The sequence below is a fragment of the Petaurus breviceps genome, unplaced genomic scaffold, assembly GCF_028583685.1.
Source record: "Petaurus breviceps papuanus isolate PSGF00001 unplaced genomic scaffold, PetGlider_PUasm1.0 37, whole genome shotgun sequence".
NCBI classification, from domain to species: domain Eukaryota; kingdom Metazoa; phylum Chordata; class Mammalia; order Diprotodontia; family Petauridae; genus Petaurus; species Petaurus breviceps.
The window spans coordinates 16,831,685-16,847,846 of NW_027186296.1; the positions used below are offsets into that span (position 1 = coordinate 16,831,685).

The 16,162-nt window shown below is 37.2% G+C and overlaps 1 protein-coding gene across 4 annotated transcripts in view; it reads right to left on the reverse strand.

Moving 5' to 3' along the window:
• The window catches only part of FBN1 (fibrillin 1), a 305,284-nt gene that overhangs the window by 86,571 nt on the left and 202,551 nt on the right, over window positions 1-16,162 (reverse strand). For 2 of the 4 annotated variants that reach the window (XM_069097991.1, XM_069097990.1), the window contains exons 20-30: window positions 15,567-15,692; window positions 13,681-13,800; window positions 13,289-13,426; window positions 11,952-12,002; window positions 9,434-9,559; window positions 6,501-6,731; window positions 3,940-4,065; window positions 3,697-3,825; window positions 3,125-3,250; window positions 2,906-3,031; window positions 870-992 (exon numbers count right to left, since the gene is read on the reverse strand). In XM_069097991.1, coding sequence (XP_068954092.1) covers window positions 870-992; window positions 2,906-3,031; window positions 3,125-3,250; window positions 3,697-3,825; window positions 3,940-4,065; window positions 6,501-6,731; window positions 9,434-9,559; window positions 11,952-12,002; window positions 13,289-13,426; window positions 13,681-13,800; window positions 15,567-15,692 — 1,422 coding nt within the window. The remainder of the gene's footprint in view (window positions 1-869; window positions 993-2,905; window positions 3,032-3,124; window positions 3,251-3,696; window positions 3,826-3,939; window positions 4,066-6,500; window positions 6,732-9,433; window positions 9,560-11,951; window positions 12,003-13,288; window positions 13,427-13,680; window positions 13,801-15,566; window positions 15,693-16,162) is intronic. The other 2 variants (XM_069097993.1, XM_069097992.1) reach the window with 2 other exon arrangements.

A 16,162-nucleotide genomic window follows, 5' to 3' on the forward strand; every position in this document is an offset into this window, starting at 1 on the left:
AGTATTTTCATTTTTCATCTAAATGCTTAGTGACATGCGGATATGGACATTTATACTGATTCATCACAGGATAGATACTTTGGTTGTCTGCTTTTTAAAATCTCATGGTTGCAGGGTTCTTTGGTGCTCTGAAGAGCACTTATCTGAATCTTGAAAAGGGATTTTGAACTTTAGTGTGCTTAGACTCGCCAAAACATAAAAATGATCTCTCTCCAACTTGTCATATATATATTTTCATCTTATTTTGTAAAATATGGTGCCTTTGATCCTGAGGCCAAAAGTATGGGTCATTTAAGAGAAGTCCCATTTAATTCAACACGGATTTACCACAATCCTTTCTGAAATAATGCAATAGTGAATGATGGACATACTGTAGAAAAGAAAGTAAATCTTTTCTACAATAATTATCTGTTTAACTGAAATATTTATTATGTTTGGATCATAAGAAGACCTCATCAATTTGAAAGTATGTCAAGGAATCATAGATTCGGACGGAGCTGGAAGGAACCCTAGAGGCTACCTAATCCAACCTCTTTACAGTTGAGGAAACTGAGGTCTACAGAGGGTGAGTGATTTGCCCAAATTTTAACCCACATTTGTCTCCAAAAAGGCTTTATCTGACCCTGCATTAGCATTCCCAAACTCCCTATTTCCTCTAAAGATAGTGCTTCATCTGCTACATCCTATTCTTTATCTAAAGTAGCTAGTCAAACAGTACATTGTTTGACTAGATTAAATCTTAACATTGATTTTCTTCCTGTTTCATAGATATGACTTATAGGAGCCTGAAACAAGATTTAACTTTTAACTAATAAATCTATTTTAATCTATCCATTTTGACCCCAATATAATGTTAAAAGGAATTTTACCAGTGCAAGATCTTTGATCTGGCATAAGTGCGAATCCCTGTCGACAGCTGCACTCATAACTGCCTTCAGAGTTGGTGCAGAAGGTGTCACAGCCCCCATTCATTATGCTACATTCATCAATATCTGGAGAAAAAGGAAACAGGATAACTTTACATTTTATCTGCTTACCCATTACAGGGAATGTTTAAAGTTTGCAAAGACGGACAACATTAATACATCAACTAGGGATAAAATTTAGGACCACTGGAAAAAAATCTCAATTACAGCAATGGGCAGTTGGATAAAATGATCCTTGATACAGATTCCGTTACAAATATGAAATTCAGTCCAGATCCATGGAGGGGGTTGGCTGAGGTCTACAAACCTTTACAAGAACCTGGGCTGAGTTCTTAGTTGGACTGAGCCATGTTTCAGAAGAATTTGGGCTAAATTATGGTTTCGGGTGGAAACCATGTGAGACTTGGCAGTTCCGCATGGTTTCCATCCCAAACCAGGCGAAAGTTGGCAGTATTCTCTGAGGTTCACTTTGATTTTGGGGTTCATTTGTTAAAACAATGGTGCTGTCTTTATAAGTCTTCCCAGGACCATTTAATTCAATGAGGAGTTCTCAAAGAAACTGTCATAACTGAAACTCAAATTGGTACTAATGCTAGCATCTATTTCCATACTCAAAATCAGCATACTCTAGCAATAATAATAGAAAGCACTATAGCACTTTTCCATATATTAGTCTATCTGATCCTTAAACAACCCTCTGAGGTTAGCAGGGAAAATACTGCTATTTTACATATGAGGAAACTGAGGCTCATAAATGTGAAATTACTTACACATAGTTTCATAACAAATAAGCATTAGAATAAAGCAGGGTTTGCTAAGCCCTAACAAAATGCTCCAATATTTTAGCTAGCTATTTAATTAAAGAAGACTCTCGAGGGGAGCAGTTTTCTAATATCTTGGTCTCAAGGCTCCCCTGAAATTATTGAGGACTACCCAAAGAGCTTCTGTTTATATAGGTCATACTTTCTGATATTTACTATATTAGAAATTAAAACATCTAATTATGAAAATAGTTTTGACCTTGTAGAACACACTTGGAGAACTACAGCTCTAGACCATAAGTTCTAAGTGGGCAAAGACTGTATTTTATGCTTTTTTTTTTTTTATCACTATGGCATTTAGTACAGTGCTGGGGATGGAGCAGATGTTAAAAAATTGCTTGCTGTTCTTTTTTATTTTGGGGGGGTTAAGTAACTTGCCCAAGGTTACACAGCTAGTTTTGTGTGTGGGTGTGGGTGTAGGCGCTAAGTATCTGAGGCTGGAACCGAACTCAGGTCCTCCTGACTCCAGGGCCAGTGCTTTACTCACTGCGCCACCTAGCCGCCCCGATTGCTTGCTGTTCTAACTTGACATGTGTGCATAAAATAAAGTATAAACTACCATACACTATTCAAACTTGTATGACCCAAATGGTCATTGCTAGAGCTTGAAACATTCTACAAACTTCATCTTTTTTTTTTTTTAAATCAAGCTTGACCAAATTTGTGGCAAGAATCCTATGAGGAACTTCCTCTACCAGTGCAGATCAGTACCTTTTCTGACACTTTTAAACTCAGAGTTGGCAGGGGCAATGAGAGGTTAAGTGACTTGCCTAGGGTCACCCCTAGATCACACCAGATACTAATCTGCCAGAGACAGCACTTGAACCCAGGTCTTCTGGATTTCAAGGCCAGTTTTCTATTCACTATACCAAGTTCCCTTTTCATCCTAATGATTCTTTGAAAAGATACAGGTAATGGAAATATCAGAGGATCATGGGTTTATAGATCAAATAATCAGAGAATTTAGGAGCTGGAAGAGATCTAAAACCTTTGACCTCATTTTATAGGCAAGGAAACTAAAGACTAGTGAGATATAAAGGGATTTACAAATAATTTTTATGTAAGTTTAAGATAAATAAGTTGGTTTAAGGAACAGAATTCTGTCTACTTCCATAGTGTTGGGAAAGGGAGAGTTTCTGGGCAGGTTTCAGAGCTTACCAACACAAAACAGTTTATCAGGTGTAGCATGATAGCCTGGATTGCAAGCACACTGGTATTTCCCAATCAGGTTCACACAGCGACCATTTCGGCAGAGGTTAACACTTAGATCACACTCATTGATATCTGTTGAAAATAAGAAGAGAAAATAAAAAGTCATGCTTCTGGGTTCTAAGAGATAGGTGGACCAAACTCAGCAGGGGAAACTGTTGCCCTTACCTATACAGGCTGAGATATTGGGAGCCATTTGATGGCCAGGAGGGCACTCGCATCGATAACTTCCCTCCGTATTCAGGCATGTGCCACCTCGACAAAGAAGAGGATCTCTCTGACATTCATCGATATCTGTAAAATGCAAAAAATCAAACCAAATCAAAACAAAAAACATGGAGTCAATCACTTCAATGTAATTTCTTCTCATTTTACTAATTATTTTTCCTTCTCTTCTGCAGTGCTTGGGTTTTTGTTGGGTTGTTTATCTCACTCTTTAAATACCCAGAATTGTACTCTCAGCTTCCTTACCTCTCAAATGTTTTGGTATTATCACCTTCATCAATCACAGCCACATGAGCTTAATTCCTTGGCTATTCTCTATTTGTTTCTCCACACCCCAACGGCCACACCTGGCTAAGTCACCCTCTCTTGCTAGATCCTGACTTCAGTAACTGTGCTAAGAACAAACAGCAGAGAAACAGGGTAGGTTTAGAGCAAATATCAGGGATCAAGAGCAGGTGAACCTTTCTGCTCACTCTGACCAAAGGGTGTCCTGTGGAAAATGGCCATGAACATACCCATGCAATTCTTCATCATCATAAATCCACTTTCATATCCATCAAAGCACTCGCATTTGAAGTCTCCTGGGGTATTCACACAGATGCCTTGACCACACAGATCAGGAGATATCCGGCATTCATCAATATCTGTAAAATGCAAATCGTACCAATTAAACATCAGGGAAAATTCAATTCCTAGGAAAACTTTAAACAGACAAAAGTGTTTTAAAAGACATCCCTCCTAGTTGAACATTTACTAACCTGTGCAGTTCCTTTCTTCAGAATCGAGAGCAAAGCCATTATCACACCTACATTTAAAGCTGCCGATGGTATTTCTGCACTTGCCATGGGTACACAAACTTGGAATCATCTTGCATTCATTTATATCTTTAGGGAAAAAATAATGTAGAAAAATATTTCAGTAACCCAGGAGGAGTTTCTGTAACATCACAATACCTGACGCTTAGGGGTAGAATGACCTCAGGGGTTATTTAGCCTAGAGACACAAACAAGAATTCCCTCTACAAGAATCACCTTCAGCCACAAGTCACACTCCTTTTCTTTTGGAAGACCTCTGATGAGAGGCAGTTCATTCCTTCCTGAGGCAGTCCGTTATAATTTTGGATACCATTGTATCATAGGAAGTCTTTCTTTGAATCAAGCCAAAATCTGTCTCTGTAAATTTCCATGCTTTTATTCCAATTCTACACTCTGTAGTCAAGCAGAATAAATCTAGTCCTTCCCAGTGGCAGTTCTTCACACGCTTGGAGATAGTTAACATAGTCCTCCTACATTTTCTCCAAACTCGAACATCACCAGTTCCTCCTACTAATCCTCATATAGCATGTTCTCAACGTTCTCCATTGTCTTGGTTACTGTCTGGAATGCTCTCAAGTTTATCAATGTCCTTCCTAAATGCAAGATCCAGAATGCAACACAATATTTTATGTACTAATCCTGGGTACTCATGCCCCTTTTAATACAGCCTATAGGAGCCTATTAGCTTTTTTGATTGTCACATCACTCTATTAACTAATTAAATTCAGAGTTCACTAAACCCCCAAAATCTTTTATCAGATGAAAGAGCTTTCTAATCATACCTCTACATCTTGTACTTGGGAAATTAATTTTTCTGAACAATTGTAGAAGGCATTTACTTCTATTACATTTCATTTTATTAGATTTGAATCAATGTTCTCTTTACTTACAAGACAGTTTTACAACTTTTAAAATGAACATTAAAGGCTGGACAATAATAATATTGAACAGTGTTTAATGGTCCATGAGGAGCATGACTCACATTCATGTTTAGCCCTTTTCAACTTAGTATTTTATAAAATTCCTCTATAAAAAAAGGAAATGCAATAGTATATTTAAATGAACCTTCTAAACTGTTGCCTCATATAGTCCAAAGTATGCAGATTATAATCTAGACATACGGCAACCAACTGGGCGCATGTTAGAAAAAAGTGCCATTCTAATGCTTTTTAATGGGAACTTTTAAATAGGGTTTTGGTTTTTTTTTGCTTTTCAGAGGGCTTTTTTTGCTTTTTTGGGGGTTAAGTGACTTGCCCAAAGTCACACGGCTAGTTTTTGTGTTACGTGTCTGAGGCCGGATTTGAACTCAGGTCCTCCTGACTCCAGGGCCGGTGCTCTATTCACTGCTCCACTTAGCCACCCCCAACTTTTATATGTTTTAAAAAAAAGGAAGCCTTCCAAATAAGGCACCATCCAAAAATGTCAATAATTATTATTAACAAAAAATGTACAAGACTGATAGTTCTACTTTTTAAATATCTAATTCTATCAAGGTTCCATTAATATTTTAGATAGCATCTAGGCAACTACATGGTGCAGTAGACAGAGTACTGGGCCTGAAGTCAGGAGGACCTCAGCTCAAATCCAGCTTCAGACATTCACAAAGTCATGAAATCTCTTGTCTACCTCAGTTCCTTAACTGTAAAAGAGGGATAAAAGGACCTACATCTACCAGCGTTGTTCTAAGAATCATATGAAATAATATTTGCAAAACACTTAGCATAGTGCCCAGCACACAGCAGGTGTCATGTAAGTGTTTACTCCATTCCATTCCCTTCCCTCCTCCACCTCTCCCAGACTCAACTTGCAACTAGCTCAAATGAAGAAAAGATGATTTGTATGCTCTACATGCTACTTAGATTTCTCTTGCAGTTATCACACTCCCAAGGAAGGCATTGCTGAAAAAAGCACCTGGGACCCAAGAAATACCTCTAAGTTCTAACACTTTATAACAGGTTATATTGGCAGGGAAGGGGAAGGGGGGGGTGGATGATGAAGAGTCAGATTAAATCTCAAGAGCATCTTGTGGTCTGGAAACAATAACTTATCTTAGTCCTTTAAAGAGGGACAATTTAAGTTCCTTTGAATTTACTTAAAGGGCATTTAGGAAAGTCATTAAGAAAATAACATGACTAACAATTTTAATGAGAATAATATCCCTTCTTGTCCCAAACTAGTTCTTAGTCCCAAACAAAACAATACATGGATTTTACAGATTGAACAAATGAGGTGGCATTTATATACTGGTTTCAAATTTTTATGTTTCAATCAAGTTATTAGATGAAATGATGAAAAGTTCCTTTTTAAAAGTCAAACATGAAAGACATTCTGGATAAAAATGAAGAATCAATACAAACCATGTGCTATAAATATAGCAAGTTTCTCTGCACAATGCTGGGTAATGTTAAGTTGGATAAACAATTATCTCCTTTCCATAGGCTAAGGCAAAATAGTTCTGGATTACTATAGTTGTTGAGTTAAATCAGTCTTTATGAATTCTATACCTTTGAAGAAAGGTTTTCCATTTATAATCTCTCCTCTTGTGGCAAATCCAGGCCCTCTAGGGCAAAGAGCATCGTACTCAGGTGTATTCCTCACAGGACACTCCTCACATTCTATGCTGCCCCAGGCTGCCCCAACAGAACAGCAGCATGCATCCATCCGGTGGCGGCCAGCAACAGGCAAAGAACATTCTTCATCTTCATGTTTCAGGTAGCAAGTCTCTAGGCGGATATCTGTTAAGTGAATTAAAGGAAGTTGAAAAATACATTATTTTCAAAGCTAAAAACCATTGTTATTTAGGTAAGCACAGTGCTTTGCACACTAAGTGTGCTTAATAAATTCATATTGACTTGAACTGAAACTTTGTCTTCTAATAAGAAGCCAGGTTCGTTAATGGAGGTCTTTAATACATAAAGGTTCCCTGGCCTTCTGGACCCAAAATTCTTACCTTCGTATTTGTCAAACAGAAGACAAAAAACTCTTCTGTCCTCTGTCTAATCACTAGACTTTATGCTGTCCTCACAAAATTCATTTCAGTGTTTCTCATTCCTACAGATGTATATATTGTTGATTCCCACAACCAGATGTTGTGACTTGCTGAAAATAACCTATGCATGGCAGGACAGTCTCAAGCTAGCACTAGCACCTTCTACTCACTGGAGGCACATGTATTTTAAGAATGAGAAGGATAAGTAAAGGAAAATTTCTCTGAAAGCTGGGCAGGGGTGGGAAGTGGGATGGTTGAAAAAGAAAGGTCATAAGTTATAGGAGACCACAGATTTAGAGGTGAAAGGATTCTTGAGGTTATTAATTTAAACCCCCTCATTTTATGGATGATGAGAAAACTGAGGCTCAGAGAAATTAAGTGACTTGCCCAGGGTCACCCTGCTGGTCAATTCTGAGGCAGGATTAGAGCCAAGAGTTTTCAGACTATAGGACTAGGGCTTTGTCCACTACAACAGGACACCCTCAAGGAGCTTTCAAGCAAAGTCTAATATGACCCAGAGATAAATGGTGATTCAGTCCTTTGTGGACCATACCCTGGAAAGAAAGTATAAGAAGCCAAACAAAATTCACACTTTCCCCTACTAAACATCTCACTTTCCACAAACACTTACTATGACACACACATTCCTGTGTATAATCAATCAGTAAGCATTTGTTAAGCTTATTAACTTTCTCAGTGTGAAGCACTGTGGTAAGGAATGAGAATACAAAGACAAAAAAGTGAAATCATCCCTGTCCTCTAGGAGCTTCCCTTCTGATAAAGGATGCATATAGGATAAAGGATGACAACGCATGCATATATAGAATACATACTAAAGTAATAAGTGGTAACTGTGGGAATGAGTGCACTAGCAACAGAAGAGATCAAGAGAGATAGGTAGCTTTTTTTTCTGCCTTTTGGAGGGCAATTGGGGTTAAGTAACTTGCCCAAGGTTACATGGCTAGTTTTTTGTGTGTTAAGTGTCTGAGGCTGGATCCGAACTCAGGTCCTGCTGATTCTGGGGCCAGGGCTTTACTCACTGCACCACCTAGCTGCCCCTTGATAGGCAGCTTTTGAGCTGATTTGTGAAGACAACCAGAGATAGAGATTAAGAGGAACAAATTCTAGGCAAGCAGAACAGCCTAGATCTCAGGAGGTATAGAAGGAAATTATGTATAAGAAGATGGGAAAGGTTGTGCAGAGTTTTAAACACAAATAAGAAACATTATCTATTTATGAAACCAAATTAATGGGGAGCTATGGTCCAGAAGAAGGAACACTGGGCTCTAGTTCATCTTCCACAACTCAACAGTTGAATGACCATGGGAAAAACACTGAATTTATAAGCTGCAGTTCCTTCCTTTGGAAGAAACAGGAATAGCAATACCTGTCCTGCTCATCTTACAAGGTCATGGTGAAGATCAAATGAATTCATTTATTTTAAAGATAATACAAATGAAAAGCACCACAGTGATGTTCCCTTTTTTTCCAGTCAGCTTCTATTAGTATCCAGCACTCATCTAAATATCTGAATTGTAGCTAATATAAATAGGGATTTCTGAAGCCCCCCCTTGGCAACTCTTTACTTAGGTTTTTGTCATGAAAAATGAGAATTTAAAAATAAATCACAAAATACACATCAGAGCCCCTTCCACTTAAGGCCTTGGGGTTCATTATAGATTAAGAAATTGGGGTTTGGAATAGGATTGACTGACCTTCCTCAGCAATGAATGGAACCTCAGGCTTTTGATTCCAACTATTGAAATTCCATCCTCTAGACCACACTGTGCTTTTTAAGTGATCCAAATCCTTTAATTAAATACAGCAGAATCCCTGTATGATTCTGTTCATTATAATATGGTTTTAGATACACTATAGATCTGGACATATTTCCTATGTCACAGAGGACTAGTGACTCGGGAAACAGTGATAATTTCTCTAGCACTGTTCCTTTTAGGGTCATGGAAATGTTGGAGGGCATTCAGGGCTCAGAAGATCACCACTACTGTTATCCATAGGGATTTCCTCCCCAACCATCACTGTTACTAGTAATAGTCTGTCTTTAGCAGTTAGCCACAAATCACACTACATCCAATATAGGTTAAGTGATGCTCACAGGATCCTCTGCCACTTACTCTTTATAGTATGCTTAAAATTGGCTTAAAGGTTTTGTCCAGATTAAGAGTTACAATTCAGATGATCTATGGCTTCCTATAAAGTAGACACTGCACAAACAAAAGGACTAACCTTTCTATTAACTAGTAGGATATCTTCTCTGATCATGAAGAATGAAGTTTGAGACCAAATCCCATATGCCTAGACTATCAGGAGGTGACTATGAATTAAAATTTTTGGATTTTGTGAGATTTATCTGTACTTTGAACTAATGAAATTCTGCAATCTATAAAAAGAGGTACAGATGTGTGAAGTGATGAAACAAATGCATACCAAGACAGATTCTTCCAGTAAGATCCAATGTCATTCCACTGGGACACTGGCAAACAAATGATCCCAAAGTGTTGACACAATGGCCATTTTTGCACACTCCCGGGAATACAATACATTCGTTTATATCTAAAGGGGGGGGGGAAAAACAACACAATCAGAAAAACATATCTGCATAAACATCATTGCATTTCATTCTATTTGAAAAAGGTACCCCTTTCTAGCATTAGCATTCTAGATTACCCTCCAACTCCATTCATCAGTGCTCTTTTCTTCTAAGTTGCACATAAATTAATTGGCCAAAAAAACTACACCTGTGGAATCACTATGGTGTTGAATCAGGAACTGCTCCTAACATTGTCATAAAATGAAACAAGTAATTTGCAGTTTAAGGATGAGGGAACTAACAGCAATTCTCAAGGACTAGAGGCCTTCTTAAATAAGAATGTTACATGCTGCCTGACATCAGAAAGTACTGAACTAAACAGGCCAGAATTTTAAGTTTTTTGTGGAGGCCTTTATTGCTTACAAAGTGCTTATACATACATAGTTAGTTACCTTTGGACTCCACAATAACACTCAGAGGTTCCCTGAACTCTAAGTGCCTTGAGGGAAGGGACTGTGTATTATAGTCATATCCCCCATACTACCTTGCTTAATGTAGTTTCATATTAGGTGCTTAAAAATGAATGAACCAGTACAGACAGACAGGGCATAATTATGATCTCTAACTTAAAGATGAAAAAGCTGAGGTTTGTAGAAATTAAATTACTTGCCTAGGTCTTAGCTAAGACCTCTTAATTTGTAATCCAGTACTCTTTCCAACAAAACATGACAAGATATGAAGGAGAAAGGAGGAAATTATACTGTATAAACCATATAGAAGTAGAGGGGAGTAGCTAGTGTTTTTGATATATTCTTAAAAGACAACATGCAATAATGATGGCAGGAAGCAATACTGTAGTTAAAAGTAATATGTCTTAAATTTGAACATTCTCAATGAGAAGAAGATTCTCAAGGCATTTATTTCATTCTGCGTATCTAGATGAGAAGTATGAAAGGTGAGTGGGAGATGTCAGTTAATTAAATGGTATAGAAAGAAACAAAACACTTCCCAGGAACCATTACCTGACCTTAAGTCTTAGACTAATTGTACAGCATGTCCACTTTATGGACAAATCACTGAGAACAAATAGAATGAAAAACACCCCAAAACATCAAAGTAAATTTGCTTTAATGTACTTCCAGTTCAGGGAGTAAATAAGATAAAGAAAATCTAACTATAGTGAAATTTGATTTGGTGAGGCTAAAGTTTTTCCTCTTCTATCTAATCTATACCTTCTCCAGCCACAGTCTTACTCCTTCAAGACAGATATGTCAGATGAGATTAGAGTAATGCTGGGAAACCAATGGAAAAGGTCTAACTGCCTACTAATTAGACAAAGGGATCACTATTTCTGATGAGTTTTCAGTGACTCCAAGTAGCGGAGAGAAATGGAAATCAACAAGTGTTTGTGTTCATTCATTTTATCCCAAATGCACTATTATTCCCTTTTTGGGTAGAACTATCTGCGATCTATTTGGAGAAAACCTACACCTTGGTAGAAAAAAGGAATACCCTTTGGAAGATGCTGAGCTGTGACCATATGGGGTCCTTGTCAACGTTATCAAGTTAAATACTGATCAAAGAAATGATGAAGACCTGAAGTCTTAAAAAAACAATTTTTCCACAGAGGATGTTGAAAAATGTCCTGTGCTTTTCCTTATGAACAGAAATAGGTAGAGAGTCACCTTCTCTTTTTTTTTTTCTTTCTGGTCACTTACATGCATCGAAATGTTTTGTTGAGGTCATTTAAGTTATGTACAGTGGGTCTGGATTAGGGAAGTGCCAAAGGATTCAGTCATCATTTGGAAGGCAAGAGCTCAGGAGGGGGTTGTGGTGTTCCTCTTTATTTTAACAAAAAAACCCTTCTTTTCATCCCACATATGGGACTAATTGTTGTTTTTAAAATATTTCAGCTGCTGTGTCATGTCAGGTTGTGTTAGTCATGATGACCTATGGCTATCTGGGATTTTGTGTGAGTGGAAGAGAAAACCGAAGAAGCCCACCTAGACTTACAGGGAGGATGAAAAGAGTAATGTTATTTGGTCTTAAATGTACTTTTGCGTGTGACCACACAACACAATAACAACAAAAATGTTCTCCACCCCTCTTTAAAAACTACTTTTTGTTCCTGTATTCAGACAAAGTGTTTTGAAATCTCTAGTTACTGTAAACTGAGGTTGGGGCTAACGCATTTGAGGTCTCCTTATTATTTGGCCACTGTATTTTGACACTGGCAAAAGTGTCTGCCGGCTGAATGAATGAAGGCTTGTGAAATCAACATCTGTTCTTTCATTGTTCTTTTCTTTCACTGCATATTTTGCACTATACAGTTACATGGCAACCTTAACTAATTCAGTCAACAGAAACATTCTTCCCATGGAGAGTAATTTACAGTTTACAAATAACAATAAATACCTTCACACTGTGTTCCTTTAATTCTTGAGTACCCCTTAGCACATATTGGGTCTGTAAAAAAAGAAATATACAAATTTGGAATATTGAACTCCAGACTCTGTGGTTATGACATAGTGTACAAAACATGAAAGAAGAACTGGAACATGAAATGGATTTTGTTCCTATGAATAAGTCTGAGATCACTAAAAAGCATTTTCTGAGATTGTATAGGCGTGGAAGATTAATAATGAAATGGGTCTCTTTGCTTCCCACTCAATTCCCCAAGATACCCTTAATAAAACACGATAAACTGAAGTCTAAAATAAAAAATGGCTGTAGATTTTTCAACAGCAATCAACTTTAAAAACATGAACTATACTATAGGATTACTCTAAATACATCATGGAAAATTTGGTAAATGCTGATGAACATAGAGACTTCAGAATTCACATGGCAAGAACTTTAATAAACCAAAAAACCTAAATCATGAACAAGTTTATCAAACCTAGCTTTCAAATAATGTAGAATTTCAGTTAACATTGAACATTTTCCTAATAGTGCAGTTATGGCCACTTAATTCTATTTTTTCCCAAACTCCAGAATTTTTGTTTTTGGTTGGTTTTTTTTTTTTTTTGCTTTTTTGGAGGGCAATTGGGGTTAAGTGACTTGCCCAAGGTCAGACGGCTAGTATTTGTGTTAAGTGTCTGAGGCCGGATTTGAACTCAGGTCCTCCTGACTCCAGGGCCGGTGCTCTATTCACTGTGCCACCTAGCCACCCCAAACTCAAGAATCTTTTAAAACCTGTCTATAGCTTCTTCAGGGGGCCTTAAAACAATTCATATGCTTTTTTCTCAACTGTGTACAAAAGCCTAAATTAATGACATGAGAGTATTATAAAAATAGATTAGATAAACCACAAGACAACAGTCCTTGTTATTTTCCTCTCTAATATCAACATAAATTGTTATTGCCATCATAAGCTTTTCTGTTCAACCTCATTAAGAAAAAAATCCAACAACAAAATTTTCCATTGGTAATGGGATCAATAATCTCTATAAAGTATAGATAAGAACTTGAAATAATGTCATCATATTAGGCTTTGGTTCCTAATCAAACTATCTGTCACTGTTAAATGCTTGGGACCATTTGTTTTTCCCATGTGCTCAAGCTGACTGGTGCAGACACATATGGTCTACAATTCAGGTCACCTTGCCTATCTATTTTCCTTTTTTAAAGCTGGATGGGACAGAAAAAAATAAGAAAACAAGCTTCTCCAAAAGGAGTTTAGCCTTTTAGTCATTTAATAAAAGTGATAAAAGAGAATGGGGTCAAAGAGTAAATAAAGTCATATTTCTTACCTGTTTGACAAGGTGTGCATGGGCTTCCCCAGGCAGCACCCAATGAAGAACAGCATTGTGACTTCAACGTGGCTCCATTAATATTGATTTCACATCTTCCATCAACAATACTCTGCCAACAAGTGCCTTTAATTGTTTCTGGATGGAAAAGGGGAAGGATTCAAACACTTTAAAACATACTAGTTGGTTAGGTCCAGGTATCAAAAATGTAATTGAACACACTACTTTTATTTACATAAAAGTTACCACCATATAAATAGTAGTTTGAAATATAGCTGGCATTACTATAATGATCATAAAATCTCAGTTTCTACATAATTAATGATTCATTTTGGTATTAAATTTACATTAAAATGTGTCTAATACATGAATAAAAATAAATAGATACATACCTATGCAGATAGTTTTTGTTGTATCCAAAGTACTTTCAGAAGAACATTCACAAACAAAGGAACCCAGAGTGTTTTTGCATACTCCATTAACACAAGGGCTTGATTCACATTCATCAATATCTGAAACAAAAATATATCTGTATTGTGGCTAAAATGAATTTCAGGAATTCATGAATGAATGACTTCGTTTGTCATCTTATATTCTCAATAAAGGAGGATGAAATGATTCTTTTCCTAGGTTAGTTGAATGTCCAATGCATTGAGTTAGCACACATTTAACATAGGTTCCTAAATTTCACTTCAATCCTTGAAGCCAGAACAAATCTTCCATTCTTTCACTGAGAGGCAGCATGGTATAGTAAAGGCCTGGCTTTGTTACAAGGAGCACCACAAGTCCTTCCTTTACTGGCTATGTGACCCTAAGCAAATCATTTCACTTCTGAGTGCTACATGCAGTTCTCTCACACTATAAACTGAAGAAAAGGTGACTACCTGCTTTGGTAGACAGTTTCTGCATCTGAAATTCCCTATAGCAATGAAGTCACAGATCCCAATCCATCTTTAATTAATAAATGCTGCTGAATTATTTAAGCAAATCAAGGTCAATGTAATGATATATTCTGAAAAAAAGGCATCCAAACTGGGGGCAAAAGGCCCTCAGCTGTTAGTTATGGTGAAGTAGCACCTACTCCCACTGTCCTAGGATATCAGGTAGTAATTGGAGGCTCACTTAATTTTGTAGTTATGTGAAGAGTTTACATCAACACAAAATGTTTGGTTTTAGTGGTTGTGTGGAAGTAGAGAAAGGGATTAGTTGCGACCCTGTAGACTGGGGAAATGTTAACAAATAAAGAATGACTCAAAGGGTATTTTCACGTGTGAATCCTAGGGCAGTCTGTACTTGGGGACTCCAGTTGTGAACAAAAATTCTATTCAAAGTGAGTAAAGAAGTCCTGAACTGTGTGGGCTGAAGGGAGGTAAGTGCCCCATGCCTGGCTAGATGGCTAGAGAGGCTGTGTGCACCTGGGTCTTACTGCTGATCTTCATAAAACACTAACAATATTCCAAACAATGCTTCTTTCTCGATGATGTACAAAAACTAAAATTTATGACATGATGGTACCAAAAGAGTAAATTATATAAACCACAAGACTAAAGTCCTTGCTATTTCTTTTTCCTTTAAACAAAGTGTATTAGTACCATCAAAAGTATATCTGTTCAAGTTCATTTAAAAAAATTAATGTATATTTTGCGCTGGTGGTAAGACCAGTAACTTCACTATTTAAATTTTAGCTCAGAACTTGATTGAAACAGGCTGGCAGATGTGAGATATCTGCCTGGCATGTACATGAAGCTCCAGCAGTCTCTGCAGGGCAAGAGGGCCAGAGGTGAAGCAGCCTGAATGAGCGATGCCTGTGTGTCTAAGTGGATCTATGTTTCAGTCAGGTGAAGTGATCTGCTCAGTCACATAGTTTTATTAAGTGTTAGTTACAGGATTTGAAACAAGGTTTCCTGACTTCAAACACAACTTTCTTGCCACTATCTCAGAATGTCCCTCCTACAAGTACCATAGACCTGGAATTCAGCAAAGCTGGGCTCAAGGATCAGGTTTGCCATGCACAAGCTTTGTGACTTTTAGTAAAATTGCTAAATTTTTCTGGACTTCAGTTTTCTCATGAAAGAACCAACAGATTGGACAAGATGATTTCCCCTTTCCTCTCAATTCTAAATTCTAAGAAGAGAATCTTGATTAAACATTTAACTAGATTCAGATGACTAGAAAAGATTTGCAGAAACTATCTAGATAAATCAACTTAGACATTTATCTAGCTTGTTATCATTTTTACTCTTAGAGTCAGTTACACAAATAGCATAAAAGCATTTACCTTCACAAGTTTTTAGGTCAGGTTTGTATACAAATCCCTTGGGACAGGTACAGGTAAAACTTCCAGGGGTATTTCTGCATTGCCCATTGTCACAAAGCAAAGTGTTCAATGCACATTCATTAATATCTGTAATGGAGATGGAGACCAGAATTAGAAAGTCCAATTTCATATAGTTTCTTAAACATTTTAAGTTCTCAATTCTGTGGATAAAGCAAATTTTAAAAAAAATGCAATTTTGCTTTGAGTTACTTAATTCTATAAATGTGAATACATATGGCTAGATTTTTAAAAATTAGCTTGCTACAATGCACCAGACTATCAGAAAGACAGTAATCAACCCCCCTGCTTCCCTTGTCTATGGGGACACCTGGACTTTATGGAAATAACCAACCTTTACTTTAGATAGTTGCTGAGTTTTGCCAGAAAGTCTAGGAAGTTTTCTATTGACTTCATTTTTCGTTTCTTCCCCCCAACGGGAAAGGTGAGTCCTTGATATTATGTTACAGCCTAAGGATAATTTAGAGGCTCTTAGTTCAGGGCTATATATCACAAAGGACTGGAAGAACTGGTAATTATCTAGGACAGTTTAGATAGAC